Below are 15,802 nucleotides of genomic sequence, written 5' to 3' on the forward strand. Positions count from 1 at the left end.
ATATTTCTGTTAGTCCCTTGAGAATATTTAAATTGATCACTGCTTTTGTAGACTGAGTTTTAGATTCAAATATATGCATATATATGTAAATAAGACAACATTTACCTTTTTTCTCCTTAGAATATGACAAAAATGCATAGCAGCTTTTAGTTAAAAACTCCAAAATGACAGTCTGCATAAACATTTTATTTCAAATACATTTGACATCAAGCCCTTAAAGTTGCGATGTGTCTCTCTGACGTGATTTTTTGGCAACAAATCAACAACTGACTAAAAGGCAATGTCAGCAAAAAAATAACTGTACAGAAGAAAAAAAAAACATTTGGCCCAAAAAAAAAAAAAAAATCCAAACAAGCTTTAGTTACTTGATAAATAGTTCAAAAATATTGCCAGTTTTTAAATAATATTTCAAATTCTGTCAAAATTCTCACCTCAAAGGTGAAAAACAAAGTACCTGAAAGTGACAAAGCTTCGTCATCTTTTGTATTGCTGCTTGGCGGTTCGCCGTCGCCCGCCCGAGTGCTACAGCGCACCTTTGTCAAGTCCTCGCACCATTGATTCATTTGGCTGATGATGTCGTTCGGAAAAAAAGGAGGGAAAAGGCGGGAGCGAGCCCTCCCAAGTTTAATGATTGAAGAAGCGCACCAAAAAAGTCCCAGTGTAACGGCGGTAAAGGCATCATCATGATCCCGGCCGGCCGTTCACTTGGCTGCTGTAAACGATCCGAGTGGGCGTGGCAAAAAGTGAGCGAGTACCATAAATGCCTAGAAAGCGTGTAAACATCTCGAGACGTCGTGGCGACGTGATGGCGGCAGTGAAAAGCGGCGCCGAGCTGCCGTCTCTAGCTGCACTCGAGCAGCTTGGCGAGGGCGTCCCGCAGCTCGGTCAGCTCGAAGATCTTGCCGTCCAGCAGCTGCAGCAGCGAGCGCAGGCTCTGGCGGAAGACTTCGCGCTCCTGCCGGTTGGCGTCCACGCGCCGCTCCAGCTCGCCCAGTTGCACTTCCAGTGCTTCGTTACGACGCTCCACTTGCTATAAAAGGGAAAAATCACGCGCAACTTTTAGGACAGGACATGCCATTTTGACCTGAAGCGGCCATTTTGAAAAGACATTCCGACGCTCACCTGTAGCTTCCGCGTGAGCGAGTCTCTTTGGGACCGAAACTGGTTGGCACTCTGCACCTCGGCTTTGAGACACTCCAACTCCTGACGAGAGAAACGTAGCGGGTTGAGCTGAGGGTGAAAGGTCAGAAGTCGAGGGGTGATCGCCGTGCACGTACGTCCTCTTTGGCCTTCAGTGCCGCCTCCAGCTCCTCGATGGTGCGGTTCAACTCCGTTTTCTCCGATTTCACCGATGTGGTTTGGCCGCTCACGCACTCCAGCTCCGTCACCTTTGATGGCATTTAAAAAAGTTTTTAGAAAATCAAAATAAAAGAAGCACTATGCCTACCCGTTTATGTAAGCGCTCCGCCTCCTCCTGGTAAGCGGCCAGCTGCTGCTTCCACTGCTTGACGTTAGCCGTGGACTCGAGCAGCGCCGCCGTGAGCTTAGCGTTGTTGCCCTTTAGTGCCGCCAGTTCCGCCTCCAAGTGCTTCCCGATGCTGGACGAACTACAGCCGTTGACAAAGAGACGGACGGCGGCGCCGTTAATCAATTCATCGTTTAGGTTCAACGCGCTTGTTGAAGTCGTGGTCACCTGTGCGAGAAGGGAAGTGCATTGTGGGAAGGTTCGGCTCGGGCCTCCGCGGGCTGAGGCGTGCCCGCCGCCACTCTCTCGTCTTCGCCGCCGTTCACGCTCTCCGGCGTCAGCGGTGACTGTGGAGGGCAGCTGGTGGACTCCTCAACATTTAAAAAAGAAATAGATGCATTTATCATTTGTGTTTACATATATCCCTTGAAAGCATTTATAACCGTCACCATGGCTACACGCAGCCTCCACGGGGGTTTGCCCGAGGGAAGAGCGACAGTCCACCAAAAGGGAAACGTTGCGAGGGTTTGAGTGAGAAAAACGGGTCACCACGGAGGGTTCACGTTAGATTTACCTTCTTGGGTTTGTTGGCGGGCAACACGTTCCTTCTGACAGCGCTGCCCTGCGGTGTTGTCGGGCACAACAGGAAGTTACACTAGTCCAAGGTTAGCTTGCGCGTCGGATTGACCGTTAGCTCAATTGTTGCGAAGCTAGTATGTTAAAGCAATGACGAAATAAATCCCTGATTTTGGCGGTTAACCGAGATTGTAGGGCAACAAAAGTTTTTTTTTTTTTTAGTGACTCATAATTCAAAGTAGTGGTAGGGAAAAATGTTGAATTGATGAATATTTTAAAGAAGTAGCATAACTCATTGACTCTCGTGTACCTGCGAGGGCGTGCTGGTGAGCTCCATCTTCTCATGGGACTTCTCCTTGGCAAGTCGCGCCGCCTCCTTGAACTCAGCAAATTTTTCCGCAAACTGGGTCAAAAGAAAAAAAATAAACACAAATCGGTTAGCCGCCTGCTAAAAACTAGCAGTTATAACAAATAAGACCTTGCTCAGGTGGCTCTCGCACGAGAAGCCGAGGCCGTAGACGGTGTTGGCGCGGCTGTCGGCCCACTGACCAAACTTCTGCGAGGTCTTGGTGAAGTTCATGTTGGGGGTGATGGTGCTGTTGATGACGGCCTGGCGGACAAGTCGGATTAAGATTTGATTTCATTTCTTCAAACAGTGAGTGCAAACCTTGGCTCCGTCCAGGCTGATGATGCGGTAGACATTCCTGGTGCTGTCAAAGAAGTAAGAGACAGTGACGGCGTGTTTGCTGGTGGGAAGCCAGTTCTTCTTGGTGGTCGGATCGATCTGGAAGATGTGCGCCCGCGTGCTGAAGATGGGCTGCTCGCTGCACGGGGACAGACGAGGGCGAGTTTTACAGTAAGAATATCGTTGACCACTTAAATGTTGTGACTTTGAGTGTGTGACTTTAAAAGGCGAGTGATGTTCCACTGGATCCAAATGTGACCTTGTGTTTTGCCATTGTTCAAGCATAATCCCTTTACGCTATCCAATTGAAAAGGAACAATGAGTTCGGGAATCCACTGGATGGATGGGATGAGGATGCTGAGCCAAATGTTGAGGGGGTGTTGGAATGAAAGCAGATCTGTTGTGGCGAGAGTTGGCCGTTCTTGGTCACACCTTCATAAAGACCTTCCTGTGATCCCGAGCGAACGATTCGGCAAATAAAAGCGGCGCACGTGAAGGGCTCCTCACCAGCGTAATTCGAAATAATCTGACTGCAAAACACGCGGCCGTTTTGGCAGCCGCAAACCGGCATGACTTACTTAGATGCTGCGTCGCCATGGCAACGGGGCAACAAGCCACGTGAGCGCATCTCTCTTACCCTCCCGCAAATACTCGCTGATCTGATCTGCTAAAAGTATGGGGGTTTGTTTTGATTTGGGTTACTAAGAAGAAAGGTTCGTCTCATGTTTGGAGAATGATCTAGAAAGAAGACTTTGTGTTTTAATCAGTGATTTCATGTGACCAAAAAGCACGTGACTGGGCTAAAACATCTGGTTCTAATATGTTCTCTCCGGCATCTTATTAGAGGTGGGTCTGGAACTGGACCCGCGATAAAAGGGGTTCACTGAATTAGCCAGAAAAAAATAATAATAATAGTAAACCAACCGCAGACTTTGGTGGCAACACACAACAACCCTGCCAGTGCGTCTCCACCCACATTCCGAATGGTGTTGCAGAATTGACACACATGACAAAATGTGTCAGTCTGTGAGTGGATTTATTGACAGCTGCTGTCCTCACGAGCGGCTTTAATCTCCTTCCGAGCGTTTATTAGCGAGCAAGCGGTGGCTAGCCAGCTAGGCTAGGCTAAGCTAGTAAATGTTCCAAGAGCTGCACCGGTGGTGTTTGTTTACGATCTTGACAGTGACGCGCAGTAATGTGCAGAGGTGCGCGAAAACAAACCGCGCTCGTGCTTTGGCATAAGCACCGCACGGAAAATAACAACTAATAAAACGTACCCCATGGTTGCTGGTGTAATCCGAGTGGTCCCGAAGACTCTCCCCTCCAGCCGCCGCCGCCGTCCCCGCTGGTTCGATCCCCTCGCTCCTCGTCTTCACGGTTCACTCCGACATGGCCTGACGTGTTGGCGGCCGTGGGTGCATGCGTGCCCGGACGCGCATGATGATGATGACCGCGAGCGAACCCTCCTCCTCCGCCCGCCGCCCGGCTAGAACCTGCTAACACCTGCTAGCATCACTCGTATCCACTACTTAACCCTAACCCCTGCACCCGGCTGTAAGCGAATTAAAATTCACTTTTCTTACGGGTTGAGGCCGAATGCATTCGAACCAGATTATTATTAGTATTGTTTCCTTTATGTTTTGTTTTTTGAAAAAGATCCATGTAAATTCGCTACTGTACATCCATTCGTTGGATGTACAGTAAGACGACGACGTCATCACGTACACGGACGCGATTGGTTGAATGTTGTTGATCCCAAAAAAGAATTTAAAAAAACGTTTGTAATGTCTTCTTTTATTCATCTTCCAGGCCGCTTATAATAACTAATAATTGTAGGATTATTTGTTTCAACAGGACTTTTTTGAAAATTGAAAATAAAAACCTGTGTCTTCCATTTTAACACCCTAAATTTGACTTAAGCGTCTACGACTGTTGTTGCGGGGTGGATGTTTTGAGCGAAAGGTCAATTGACAAAATAAGTCCCCGGCTCAAGTCACGTCCAACATGGAGCGAATGCCTCTCATGAAACACAGGAAGACCGGTTTTCTATTTCAAGAGTACGCTGAGTCGGAAAACTCGAGTGAACTTGTTTGCAACGTGACGAGCAGAGCAGAAGGGTGAAGCAAAAACCTCATCGGGGAGATCCGACGATGGAGGCATTAACGGGACGACGATGTCGACACCGAGATGCAAGTTCTGACGCCTGATGATGTCGCCAAGCCGGACCGGGATGCTGTCGATGAAGTGGAGAACCTTCAAAACAGGTCGTTTGGATAGGCGCCACTATCTTTGTGTGCACTGAAGCTGTTTTGGGTCAGAGGGTGCCTGGCCAAGATCAGATTTTAAAAAATGTGTCAAAAGTTCCAAACATCTCATCAGCGATGTTACATTCTGTCCTTCAGTTTACGTGAAGCCGTCCACAATGACAACGTTCGTCCAAAAATGCAGTGTTTGGTCATGGACACCTCCTTCTCCATGGTGACCATGCAAAGTGAGGACAGCGGAATCGCCTGGGAGACCACCCCGAGTCGCTGCTCCACATCCTGGGCACCCAAAGCTGAGGAACCCGCCGAGGAATCCGGCCCTCCGGCAGGAAGGATTATCTTCGTCATGGATGAGGAGTTGATGTCAAGGCGGAAGAAATCTGAAGCGGAAGGACAAAAGAGAGAGAGAAGTGACAACAAGTCAGAAAAACCAGACTTAATGGGACTTGCCCCGCTGCACGTGAAAGACGAGGGAGATGAAGAAGAAGAGCGGGCTCCTCGTCAAGATAAGGAGCAAAGGCTTTTTAGTCTAGTGTCTGAATGCTCAGAAATCCTCAACATTGTTGTTCCTCACAAGCTGGCGAGCGTGGATGAAGAGGAGAGCAAGGCGATGGTAGACAACCTGTCCTATCTGGAGGAAGGATCTGCTTCTAAAGCTGACGACAAAGAAGAGGAGACCTGTGACAAGTCGTTTGAACAGGACAGCAAGCCGAGGGAGGACGCTTCAGCAGAATCACTTGCACAAGCCCAACCGGTTGCAGATCCACCAGGAGCTCCTGTGGCGAGAAAGGACGCTGATTGTAATGTGGACTACTTTGAAGCATTCGCCTTGATTGATGATCACGCTCCGGGAAGTCCCGCTGTGGTGCCACCTAAGCTTGGACTTCCTGTCCCAGAGGAACCAGTGCAGAGCGAAGACACCACAACAGGTGAGGATCACAAAAGCCCAGATGCCGCACTCACCAGTGAGGCTCTAGAGGAATTCTTCTACAGCGGTACGGACGACTACCTCACAAGAAGCCACCTGGACACCGAGGATCACCTCGGAGAGCCCAAAGTCTCCCCGCCTCCTTCTAAACTCAACGGATGCACTTTGTTCGGAAGCCAAGAGAATATCTTGACTCCGGTCTTTCTACCCGAAGGGCCGCCCAAGATTATCGACCCCGTTTTGTTAGAAGAACCCAAAGCCATGGCCTTTTTGTACAACGACTTGTACGAGGAGGCAACAGGAAGTCGGAAAAAAGAAGAAGATACAGAGAGCGTGACTTCTGAAAAGTCCTTCCACAGCAGGCATTCAGATCGGGAAGCCAGGGGCTACTTGGAGAAGTATGTCCTCATAGATGAGACACCCGTGGTGGAGGCTCAACCAGTTCTTGAGCACAGATCTTCACTTTTATCCAAAGGTTTTGCTGAATTTCCTTCCACCTCCCCTGAGTGTGAAATACCAAACTCGGAGGAGGAAATTACAGATTTTTTTAGGTCAAGTGCCAGTTCTTCTCCATGTGACATCAAGAACTTTGTAATTTCACGAGAAGACGACGAGAGTCCATCCCCTACAAGTTGCGTTACAGAAACGGGTGTAGGAGACACCGGAATCCCAGAAGGTCCCATTGACGTCTTTGAGACTTCCTCCGAGCCTGACTGGGAAGGGATGGATGTTGACGACGTAACTTCGGACGACATTGACAGTCTGCTGCGATCCAATCAACAGATGTGGCTGCGAGATTCAGAAGTGGTCAAACCTTGCCCTCCTCCCAGAAGAAAAACCAGATGCCCCCTGAAGGAGCATCTGACCCTGGACCCTCTGACTCCGGCCGAGGATACGCCAACCGGGGAAAAACAGCGAGAGGACGAGACCGAGACGAAGGTCAAGACCAGCAATGAGAAGGATGAAAATCAGGAGGTCTCACTCCCTTCCCACATCCTTCAGGGCAACACATCTGTTGACATTACTGATGAGAAACCAATGGCGCGAGAGGACATTGAAGTACAACTTAAAGTACCCGAGTCAGAAAAGGTTCACCTGGAAAAACAAGATCATTTGGCAACGTTGCCCATCAAGCCATCAAAAACAAATTGTGTCATTCTTTAGTATCACTTTCTTTAAATTAAAATTCATATTCAGTAAATCTGTTTATCGTGGGTGACACGTTGCAGACGCTCATGCCTTAGATGTTTTACCCAATGGGGTAAATGTGTATACTACTTTCTGAGATGTCCTTAATTTTGTGAACATGTAATTAATAGTTAGTGTAATAGTGTAATAATATTCTGCACAAATAAGTGTGAACGTGTCAAGTTTATTTGTATGGCCCTCAAAAGAAGAGTCCCCCCCCCCCCACTCTACAGGGCGGGGGAGTGAACTGACGTGGCTACGGTAAACGAGAAAGCTCAATTCAAATAGAACCAAGCGCGTTCTTGCCAAGGTTCTTAATTTTGACTTGTCACTGGCGCAGCAGCAGATATTGAGTTTCAAACTTTAATATAACGGAGTGGAAAAAAAAAGAGAGCGCGTTCTCTTTAAACACAACATCCTCATTTGCGAGGTTACTTCCGCATGTGTCACGTTGGCCCCGCCCATTAGACGTCAGCCCCGGATGCTGTTTTGCTTTCGAAGTGTCTTCCAACTCGCTGTCACTCTCGTCACAGCATGTTTTCTTCCATCGTCAACGTTTGCCTCCTGCTGGGGGTCTTGTCCTCCTGCTGGGGGAACCGGCAGGAAACCTGGGTCGACGAGGAGCTCCCCCGGGACACACAGCCTTCCAAATGGGGGTCGTTGTGGCCGCTACCCCAGCGAGTGGACATCTTTGACGCGTCGTTCAAGTTAGCGGCCGCCAGCTTTCAAATCTTCGACGGCAATTTGTCGTCGGCGGGGCCGAGCTGTAACCTCCTGCAGAACGCCTACAGAAGGTATTGTTAATAATAATGGAGGAAAAAAATCCATTTTTATTATGCAATGTGGTGGGAAGTAACGTGAGTAATTACCTATACATAGTTGTAAAAGGAAACGATATCGAATAACAAGTACACTACATAAAAAGTCCAAAGTTTGGAAGAAAGAAAACTAAAATCAATACCCTAGTTTAAAGCGGTTTTACATGCTCAAAGTATAAAAACAATCTGACAAATGTACTAAATGACATCAATTGTGTGTGTTTATTTTTAGGTACTACAAGTACATGTTTGGTGGGGCTAAATCCAAACGGCCACACAGACAAGGCAACTTTCCAGAACTGATGGGTCTGCAGGTGTTGATCACAGACCCAAACCCGGAGTGTGACCAGTACCCCAGTGTTTCGTCCGATGAGTCATGTAAATTCATCAAACATTGACTTCCAATCTCTGTAAAGTCGCTTCAAGGAAATTATTGCCTAGATTCTGACCTATGAACCTATTCAAAGTTCTTTCACATGATGATGGCAGTAAAAAAAAATACATGTTTGTGTCTTCAGATGAACTGTTGGTGGACCAGCCCTTTGCAATCCTGAAGGCACCAAAAGTCTGGGGCGCCTTGCATGGTACGCTTGTTTTTATTTTGAATTATTCCTCCCTCAGAATCAGATTTTAAAGAACTATGCTTAATCTTGATATTTTGTCACTCACAAAGAGGAATAAGGAGGCTGGAATTGTGTAACGAAAGCAACGATTGTGTAATGAGGGTTGACATGGTAAAAAAACTTAAATGGAAAGAACTGTTACGCTCGTATTTGTTTGGTCAGGACGTCTTTTGTTTGTTTTCAGGTCTGGAAACTTTCAGCCAGTTGGTTTATGAAGATGAATTTGGGGCTGTAAGTGGACTTAGTGTCGTGGCGAAATCAATATCAACAATCGGTGTTTTCTTCATAATTATTCTCTGCGTTATTCAGTTTTTGGTTTGTCTTCCAGAAAAGTGTCAATAGGACCGAAATCAGTGACTTCCCCCGATTTGCTCACCGCGGCATCTTATTGGACACCTCGCGACACTTCCTACCTGTCAAAGTCCTTCTGACCAATCTGGTATGTTGAAGAAAAATCCGAACTGCTCACTTTTTATTCCCTCAGTGTTTTCCTGCCATTTTTTTTTTTTTTTCATGACACCAGGAAACAATGGCAATGAACAAGTTTAACGTCTTCCACTGGCACATCGTAGACGATCAATCCTTTCCCTACATGAGCCGAACATTCCCGGACCTCAGCCAGAAGGTCAGCCGTGACGTTTATGGTCAACTAGCTAGCCTTGTTTAACTTAGCTGGCAAAATTTAAACTAGTTTGCCTAATAAGTTCATTTCTGCTTGCATTTTGTTGCCCTTGTTATGTAGCTAGCTTCATCAGATTAGCCACTTCGCTTAGCCAATGTCTTTTCATGACCTCGCCGACAGGGGGCGTACCACCCGTACACTCACGTGTACACCCCGTCCGACGTGAAGATGATCGTGGAATTCGCTCGCCTGCGAGGCATCCGCGTCATCCCGGAATTCGACACTCCGGGCCACACGCAGTCCTGGGGCAAAGGTCGGTGTCCCGTGTTAGCCTCAGCATTAAGCTGCCAGAACTCGTGACCTCCTGAAATTGGTTTATTGATCTCATTCGAGACTTGATTCAATCAATCCCTAGGACAGGCGGATCTACTGACACCTTGCTTTGCCGGCGCCGGACCGTCTGGTACCTTTGGCCCGGTCAACCCCATCCTCAACACAAGCTACAACTTCATGAGCCGCCTTTTCCAGGAGGTCGCCGCCGTCTTCCCGGACGACTACGTTCACCTGGGAGGTGACGAGGTGGACTTCACCTGCTGGTCTGCCTCGCGCTCAAACACACAAGCAAACGTCTCCACATCAACACACTCAACTGGACATCTTCTCCCCCTTTGCAGGAAGTCTAACCCTGACATCCAGAAGTTCATGGAGCAGCAAGGCTTCGGGAAAAACTACAGCAAGCTGGAGTCCTTCTATATTCAACGGTGGGAACGGAAAATTCCTCAGCGGGCTGAATCTTCGGCAATCAATATCTCTGATCTGATGCAGACTTTTGGACATTGTGACGGCCACCAAGAAGGGCTACATCATCTGGCAGGAGGTCTTTGACAATGGCGTGAAGGTAAATGCACAGTTTTGCCACCGCCACGCTCATTGAAGGGTGACGTAGTCGATGGCGCACCCACGCACGAATCAAAATCGATATCATCCAGCGAGCGACACTCGTCGAGTGTCGCGAGCCGCAGGCGGCGCCACTAAACTCGGCGCGTTGCAGCTCAAGCCGGACACCGTAGTCCACGTGTGGATGGGCGGCGCCAACTCCGCCGATGAATTGCGCAACGTGACGGCGGCCGGGTTCACCGCCATCCTGTCGGCGCCCTGGTACCTAAATTACATTAGCTACGCCCAGGACTGGGTCCAGTACTACAAGGTGGAACCGCTCGGCTTCAACGGTCAGTCCGAGCAAACGGTGGTCATTGTCGGGCTTACGCTTAGTGTGCAGGCGTGACCGCAACCTTAAGGAAGATGAGGCTAGCTTTCTGATTTCCACATTCAGAGTAATCTTTCGAGTATCGCCAAACGTCCATTTTTGTATTCGCGGCCGTAAAGAGCCGTGTGTGTTGTGTGTTGTGTAGCTGAAGGCCGACACACTCATCCACGTGTGGAAAGGCAGCGAGCAGCAATACCAGAATGAGATGGCCAACGTCACGGCGGCGGGTTACCGGACCCTACTGTCCACCCCCTGGTACCTGAACCGTATCTCCTACGGCCAGGACTGGCAGGGCCATTACAAGGCCGACCCGCAGGACTTTCAGGGTTTGTGTCCCCTAAAATAGCGCGCAATGCAAAAAGCCCAAAAACCAATTTTCATGGAAGCTCCTGTACAAATAAGTGTAAGCCTGTTGAATGAGCCTTTCCTAAAAAAACACTTTAGCGAATTTAAATCTTCACTCTGGTCAATTTTTCCCAAAATAGGAACCGAGGCGCAGAAGAAGCTGGTGATGGGCGGAGAAGCCTGCATGTGGGGGGAGTACGTGGACGCCACCAACCTCACGCCGCGACTCTGGTACGACCTTTCCATGCGGAAAATAACTCTTAACGTTATGGGAAAGTATTTTTCACACGCCGGCTTTTGCTCGGACAGGCCTCGCGCCAGCGCCGTGGCCGAGCGCCTGTGGAGCGCCAAGGACGTGACGGACGTCAACGACGCGTACGCCAGGCTGTCCTCGCACCGCTGCCGCCTGCTCGAGTGAGTACCCACGCTAGCCTTTTTTTTTCCCGTTAGAAGAAAACGGCGCAGCGGTTGAACGAAGGATTTTTGTGTGCCGGGCAGACGCGGGATCGCCGCCGAGCCGTTGTTCTCCAGCTACTGCCCCCACGAGTTCAAGGGAATCTGAGGAGGAAGAAAAGGAGGAATCAAGTGTGCCAGCGCTGAAAGAAGGCACCTTTTTTTTTTTTTTAACGCACGCACACACACAAACACGCTCTGATCAATGCACTCTTTTATCTTTGTAAGACTGACTGTGAATATAAATGCTGATCAATTGAGCAGGCGTACACTTTTTTATTATTATCATTGTTCAGGCAGCTTCTGAGCTCGGAGGCTTGAATCCCGCCAAAGTCAGCCGAGTCCAGAGTGGTACAGAGTTCTTTCAGCCGCCGCGTCTTTGCTCCAAATCAACATCCAGTCACGCCAAGCCGGCCATTCGCTTCAGCAGCGCGTTCTGCTCCTGCCCGCTCATGGCCTCGTAGGTGTCCAGCTCCAAGGAGAAGGTGGCCTTCCCCGAGGTCAAGGTTCGCAGGGCGGTGGAATAGCCCTTTGCCGTTGGAGAAAGCCCAAATTCAGTCAGCTTGTCAATAAGTGCCGCTGAGAAAAATACAGCATCTCGGGACTGACCCTGGTTTCCGCCAGGGGGACGCTGGCCAGCAGCACCTTGTCGTCGTGGCGACTCCGGATGTCCCGGATCGTGCCTCTCCTCTGAGCCAGGTCGCCCAACACGATCCCCAAGTGCTCCTCCTCCACCGTCACCTCCATAGACATGACGGGCTCTAGAATCTGCCCCCCGGCCAGCCTCAGAGCCTGCATGCAATGGGCACGGAGCAAGGATGCCCTTCCAAAAGGCAGCAAGCACGTCATTTCACCAACCTTCAGCATGCAACGGGACACGCAGGCGGAAACCATGGCCGGAGACGTTCCAGCTTCCACGTTGACGCGTTGGATCAGTGTAGACACGCGTTGGAGAGGAGAGCCCACCAGTGGACCTGCACGCCAATTATGAGAAATTGTCCACAGTGTAGCGCCAACTAACGGCGAGGAGGACTTTAAAGTGCTCACCTTGGAGGTACGAGCTTTGCACTCCGTTCTCCACTGCCTCCCTCATGTCTTGCGACAAGGTCCCAGCGGCTTCCTCCAGGAACGCCACTTGACAGGACCCGGCAGCGGCGAGGTCCTCGCCGGGTCGGACGGCCAGCTCCACCGTCACCACGTGTCTCCTATCGCCCACCGTGCGGTCCAGAGTGTCTGTCGCAATAGAACAACCAGGCTGTGGTAGATCTTTCAAGCAGCTAAGTAATTGCCGTCAAAGTGAAACTATACCTGTGGCTGAAGCCGGACGGAGGATGGTCTCCCGGTAGGCCACCTGCAAAGGGCCCAGGTGGGTCTCGATGCCGTACTCCCTTCGTATCCGATCGTGGATGATCTCGATGTGCAGCTCCCCCATCCCGCACAAAATCGTCTGCAAAGTTGAGCTGTCATTTTTCTCGCGTGAAGAAGCGCCACCGTGCGATGGGGGTCACCTGTCCGGAATCCGGGTCCAGTCGAACTTTGAGACTGGGATCTTCTCTCTGGAGGTTGTTCAGCGCATTCTCAAGATCTGGGTTGGGGAAAAAATCATTGTGGTGAATAGCAAGTGAGGCTGTGGAGAAGCCTCACGTGCAAACCCACCAGCCTGTTTGGCCATGGTGGGCGGCTCGATGGTGCAGAAGAAGACTGGGTCGGGGACCTCCACCCCGGATAGAACCACGCCTGCCCGGCCTTCGGTCTGTGCTCGGCAGGCGGCGGCTGCCGCCGACGCTTTGGAGGCGACGATGGTGTCGCCCGTCACTGTCTTGAGAGAGAGGACGCACTTGCGGTCTATCGAAGAACATTCAGAAGAGACGGACGGCGGTGTCCAAGTTCACCTGTTTGAGTCCGACGGTCAGGGCGATGTTTCCCGCCGTCATCGAGGAGATTTCCACGTGTTGGTCGGCAAAAGGCACCAGTAGTCTGCTCATCCTCTCGCTGACGACAAAGTGGGAATCTTAACTATCTATTCCGACACTACTTCGCTCCAGACTTACGTGCCGTTCCTGTTGATGTTGTACACCGCCGTCTGCGCTCGCAGCGTTCCCGAGTAGATCCGAAGGAAGACCAGAGGGCCGCGCTGCTTGTCGTGGAGAACCTTGAAGGCCAAAGCGCACAAGTCGTCTTTGTACCAGCGCCTGTTAGAGCCCCAGAGAGGAAGCAAGTCAAAAGTCGGAACCTTGCAACCAAGTTGGAGGAGGCGGTTCTCACGCACACCAGGTCGCGAGGTCTTTCGTCGGGCGACGGAAGGAAGGCTGTGACGGCATCCAGAAGCGGTTGAACGCCTTTGTTGCGCAAAGAGCTTCCGCACAGCACCGGAACGCCTTTACGGGTCAGAGTGACCCGACGCACTGCCTCTTGGAGCTGAGGGTAAAACCTTGCTTAGCAGGCCCGCCATCATTTGGGAAATCCTGGTTTTTGGTTTGATGTGGCCGTTTTAAGCAAACAACTCACTTTTATGTACGGAACGGCGTCAAAATTGTCCCCGAAGTCGGTCAGCAACAGTTCCGCAAAGTCGTCGTCCAGATCTGCAACCTGTCATTGAAAATGTAACCGCAACAATACGCTTTGATTTTTGCGAAGGACCCCGGCTAGACTTAGCTCCTCCCCAAAATCCAAAATGACTTCTGCACCTGCTCAATCAACGCAGCTCTGGCCCGGCGGACTTCCAGCAGGAGCTCCGCCTCCTCTTCCTGGGCCGCACTAAAGGGGCTGGTGTCAAAAACACGCCCGTCGTCCGTCGGCTTCCACGTCAGCCTCTGATTGGTCAACAAGTCCACCACACCGGAGAAGTTCCTCCCACTGCCGACGGGAAGCTACAAAGCAGGTAATTAAAATAGATTTTTTTGTACATTTTGAATTTTTTTTTAAAATAATTCAAAAACGTTTTCCTGTAAATGTTACCTGGAGCAGAATGGGATTGGCTTTCAACTTCTGCCTGATGCTTTCCAAACAGAAACTGAGACTAAGGAAGAAATGTTTTCCTTTATATAAACATTTGAATACATTCCAATGAGTTCATTTCATTGCACCATTCCCTCACTTGGCTGCAGGCTTGTCCATCTTGTTCAGGAAGCAAACACACGGGATGTGATGCTTCTGTGCCTGCCTCCACACAGTCAGCGTCTGAGCCTAATGGATCCACATGAACACATTTAAATTGTTTTTCTTGGGGGAAAAAAACTTGCAGCGGAAACGTGAAAACCTCGACGCCCGCAGACGCATCGAACACGGCGACGGCCCCGTCCAGAACTCGAAGAGCCCGCTCCACCTCCAGAGTGAAGTCAACGTGACCTGGTATGGCGTCACACAGAAAGTTGACTACATTTAATTTTCCGTAACATCTATAAAAGCAAATCGAGATCAATGACTGCAAGAATATGTCTTACAACCGAGTCATTATGCGTACCCGGCGTGTCGATCAGGTTAATCCTGTGACCTTTCCAGTCAAAGGTCACCGCCGCTGACTGGATGGTGATACCGCGCTCCCGTTCTTGAGCCATGAAGTCCGTCACAGTGTCGCCGTCGTCCACATCTGCAAGGATGAAAGCAACTCGATGCCTTCTGTCATCTTTGTTCGCATCCTACCAACTCACCTCCCAGCGCTCTGGTGTAGCCCGAGTAGTAAAGCATCCTCTCCGTGGTCGTCGTCTTTCCCGCGTCGATGTGGGCCATGATGCCGATGTTGCGGATCCTGGTAAACGTTTAACAGGTTATACTCAGTGTAAAAATAAACCCCTTCATGAGACTAAAAGAAAGTAAAACTACTCCACTTACTTGGATACATCCGGGCTGACAACAGACCTCAGTGATTTCACATCATCTGTAAAAGTGTGGTCATTATATTTACATATAAAACAACTATAATGTTTCTACTTGTTTTTGCTCTAATATTGTGAGCAAATGGTAGAAAATAGCTCAAATTCGTCAAATGACTTCCCACCAGGAAGAAAGCTGTATCTCCTCTTTGGCAACCTGTTCGGTCTCCATGTGCAGCACCGCAGTACCATAAAATACTTTCCCTGCAAAGGACAGTGAACGTTTCACAACACGAGCAGGTGTAATCGGTATTGACCGCGCCGTCCCCATCTTACCCAAATCATCCTTTAAATGTCCAATGACACCCGCATATTAAGATCCGTTTGACCTACTCGTCACTCTTTACGAGGGAGATGACTTAAGCTTAGGTCAATATGACTTTTCCATAGGGAAAAAATATATTTTTAACAATGTGTTCTGGACAAAAATAGCAAATACTCGGTTTACGCTGAACACACCATTCCAAGCTGTCATAAGTCACATTTCTATTGGGTACGTCTCCAAAATACGTCCCCCTAGGAACGTTTAACGCCTATTGGTTCGCAAATAAAAGCAACTCAGAGAAAAGTTTTTTTTAATTGTTTACACTTATTCTGTATTTATTATACTGCAAATAGTAACGTATATATATCAAATCAGTGCATTTTAATGGATAGATTTACCCTGGCACTGCAGTGACGCCCACGTTGACCAGC

The 15,802-nt window shown here is 49.5% G+C and overlaps 4 protein-coding genes across 9 annotated transcripts; 2 read left to right on the forward strand and 2 right to left on the reverse strand.

Annotated features, from left to right (window-relative positions):
* Positions 1–165: 165 nt before the first annotated feature.
* On the reverse strand, positions 166–4,145 carry LOC133163287 (homer protein homolog 1-like). Of its 3 annotated transcripts, none has more exons than XM_061293052.1 (10): positions 4,004–4,145; positions 2,709–2,865; positions 2,520–2,651; positions 2,352–2,444; positions 2,040–2,087; positions 1,694–1,836; positions 1,448–1,607; positions 1,278–1,388; positions 1,123–1,203; positions 166–1,030 (listed from the first exon to the last, which is right to left on the reverse strand). In XM_061293052.1, exons 1-10 carry the CDS (start codon positions 4,006–4,008, stop codon positions 842–844), a joined length of 1,119 nt encoding a protein of 372 aa, XP_061149036.1. In that variant the 5' UTR covers positions 4,009–4,145; the 3' UTR covers positions 166–841. The 3 variants fall into 3 exon arrangements, with proteins under 3 accessions (XP_061149036.1, XP_061149038.1, XP_061149037.1); XM_061293054.1 differs by lacking the exon at positions 4,004–4,145 and adding an exon at positions 3,651–3,918; XM_061293053.1 differs by lacking the exon at positions 2,040–2,087.
* A 314-nt stretch (positions 4,146–4,459) lies between these two features.
* On the forward strand, positions 4,460–7,273 carry si:ch1073-398f15.1 (cardiomyopathy-associated protein 5). The gene is made up of 2 exons (XM_061293011.1): positions 4,460–4,990; positions 5,129–7,273. Exons 1-2 carry the CDS (start codon positions 4,914–4,916, stop codon positions 7,080–7,082), a joined length of 2,031 nt encoding a protein of 676 aa, XP_061148995.1. The 5' UTR covers positions 4,460–4,913; the 3' UTR covers positions 7,083–7,273.
* A 288-nt stretch (positions 7,274–7,561) lies between these two features.
* hexb (hexosaminidase B (beta polypeptide)) lies at positions 7,562–11,494 on the forward strand. Of its 3 annotated transcripts, none has more exons than XM_061293019.1 (14): positions 7,562–7,900; positions 8,157–8,302; positions 8,443–8,508; positions 8,732–8,778; positions 8,876–8,986; positions 9,071–9,172; positions 9,350–9,482; positions 9,585–9,765; positions 9,844–9,930; positions 9,995–10,067; positions 10,582–10,762; positions 10,922–11,012; positions 11,091–11,195; positions 11,280–11,494. In XM_061293019.1, the coding sequence occupies exons 1-14, from the start codon at positions 7,641–7,643 to the stop codon at positions 11,341–11,343; spliced, it is 1,647 nt and encodes a 548-aa protein (XP_061149003.1). In that variant the 5' UTR covers positions 7,562–7,640; the 3' UTR covers positions 11,344–11,494. The 3 variants fall into 3 exon arrangements, 2 of the variants coding, with proteins under 2 accessions (XP_061149003.1, XP_061149004.1); XM_061293020.1 differs by lacking the exon at positions 10,582–10,762 and adding an exon at positions 10,221–10,398 and having other exon boundaries at positions 7,563–7,900; XR_009716353.1 differs by lacking the exons at positions 11,091–11,195; positions 11,280–11,494 and adding an exon at positions 10,221–10,398 and having other exon boundaries at positions 7,563–7,900.
* Positions 11,491–15,611, reverse strand: gfm2 (GTP dependent ribosome recycling factor mitochondrial 2). 2 transcript variants are annotated; one of them, XM_061292980.1, is made up of 20 exons: positions 15,383–15,611; positions 15,232–15,310; positions 15,066–15,111; positions 14,885–14,982; positions 14,698–14,823; positions 14,494–14,582; positions 14,332–14,420; positions 14,193–14,253; positions 13,922–14,104; positions 13,743–13,823; positions 13,504–13,652; positions 13,286–13,426; positions 13,127–13,226; positions 12,891–13,053; positions 12,743–12,819; positions 12,543–12,681; positions 12,282–12,467; positions 12,093–12,208; positions 11,844–12,026; positions 11,491–11,763 (listed from the first exon to the last, which is right to left on the reverse strand). In XM_061292980.1, exons 1-20 carry the CDS (start codon positions 15,389–15,391, stop codon positions 11,635–11,637), a joined length of 2,244 nt encoding a protein of 747 aa, XP_061148964.1. In that variant the 5' UTR covers positions 15,392–15,611; the 3' UTR covers positions 11,491–11,634. The 2 variants fall into 2 exon arrangements, with proteins under 2 accessions (XP_061148964.1, XP_061148963.1); XM_061292979.1 differs by having other exon boundaries at positions 11,844–12,208.
* Between the last annotated feature and the right edge of the window lie 191 nt (positions 15,612–15,802).

Source organism: Syngnathus typhle, linkage group LG12 (genome assembly GCF_033458585.1).
Source record: "Syngnathus typhle isolate RoL2023-S1 ecotype Sweden linkage group LG12, RoL_Styp_1.0, whole genome shotgun sequence".
In the NCBI taxonomy this organism is placed as follows: domain Eukaryota; kingdom Metazoa; phylum Chordata; class Actinopteri; order Syngnathiformes; family Syngnathidae; genus Syngnathus; species Syngnathus typhle.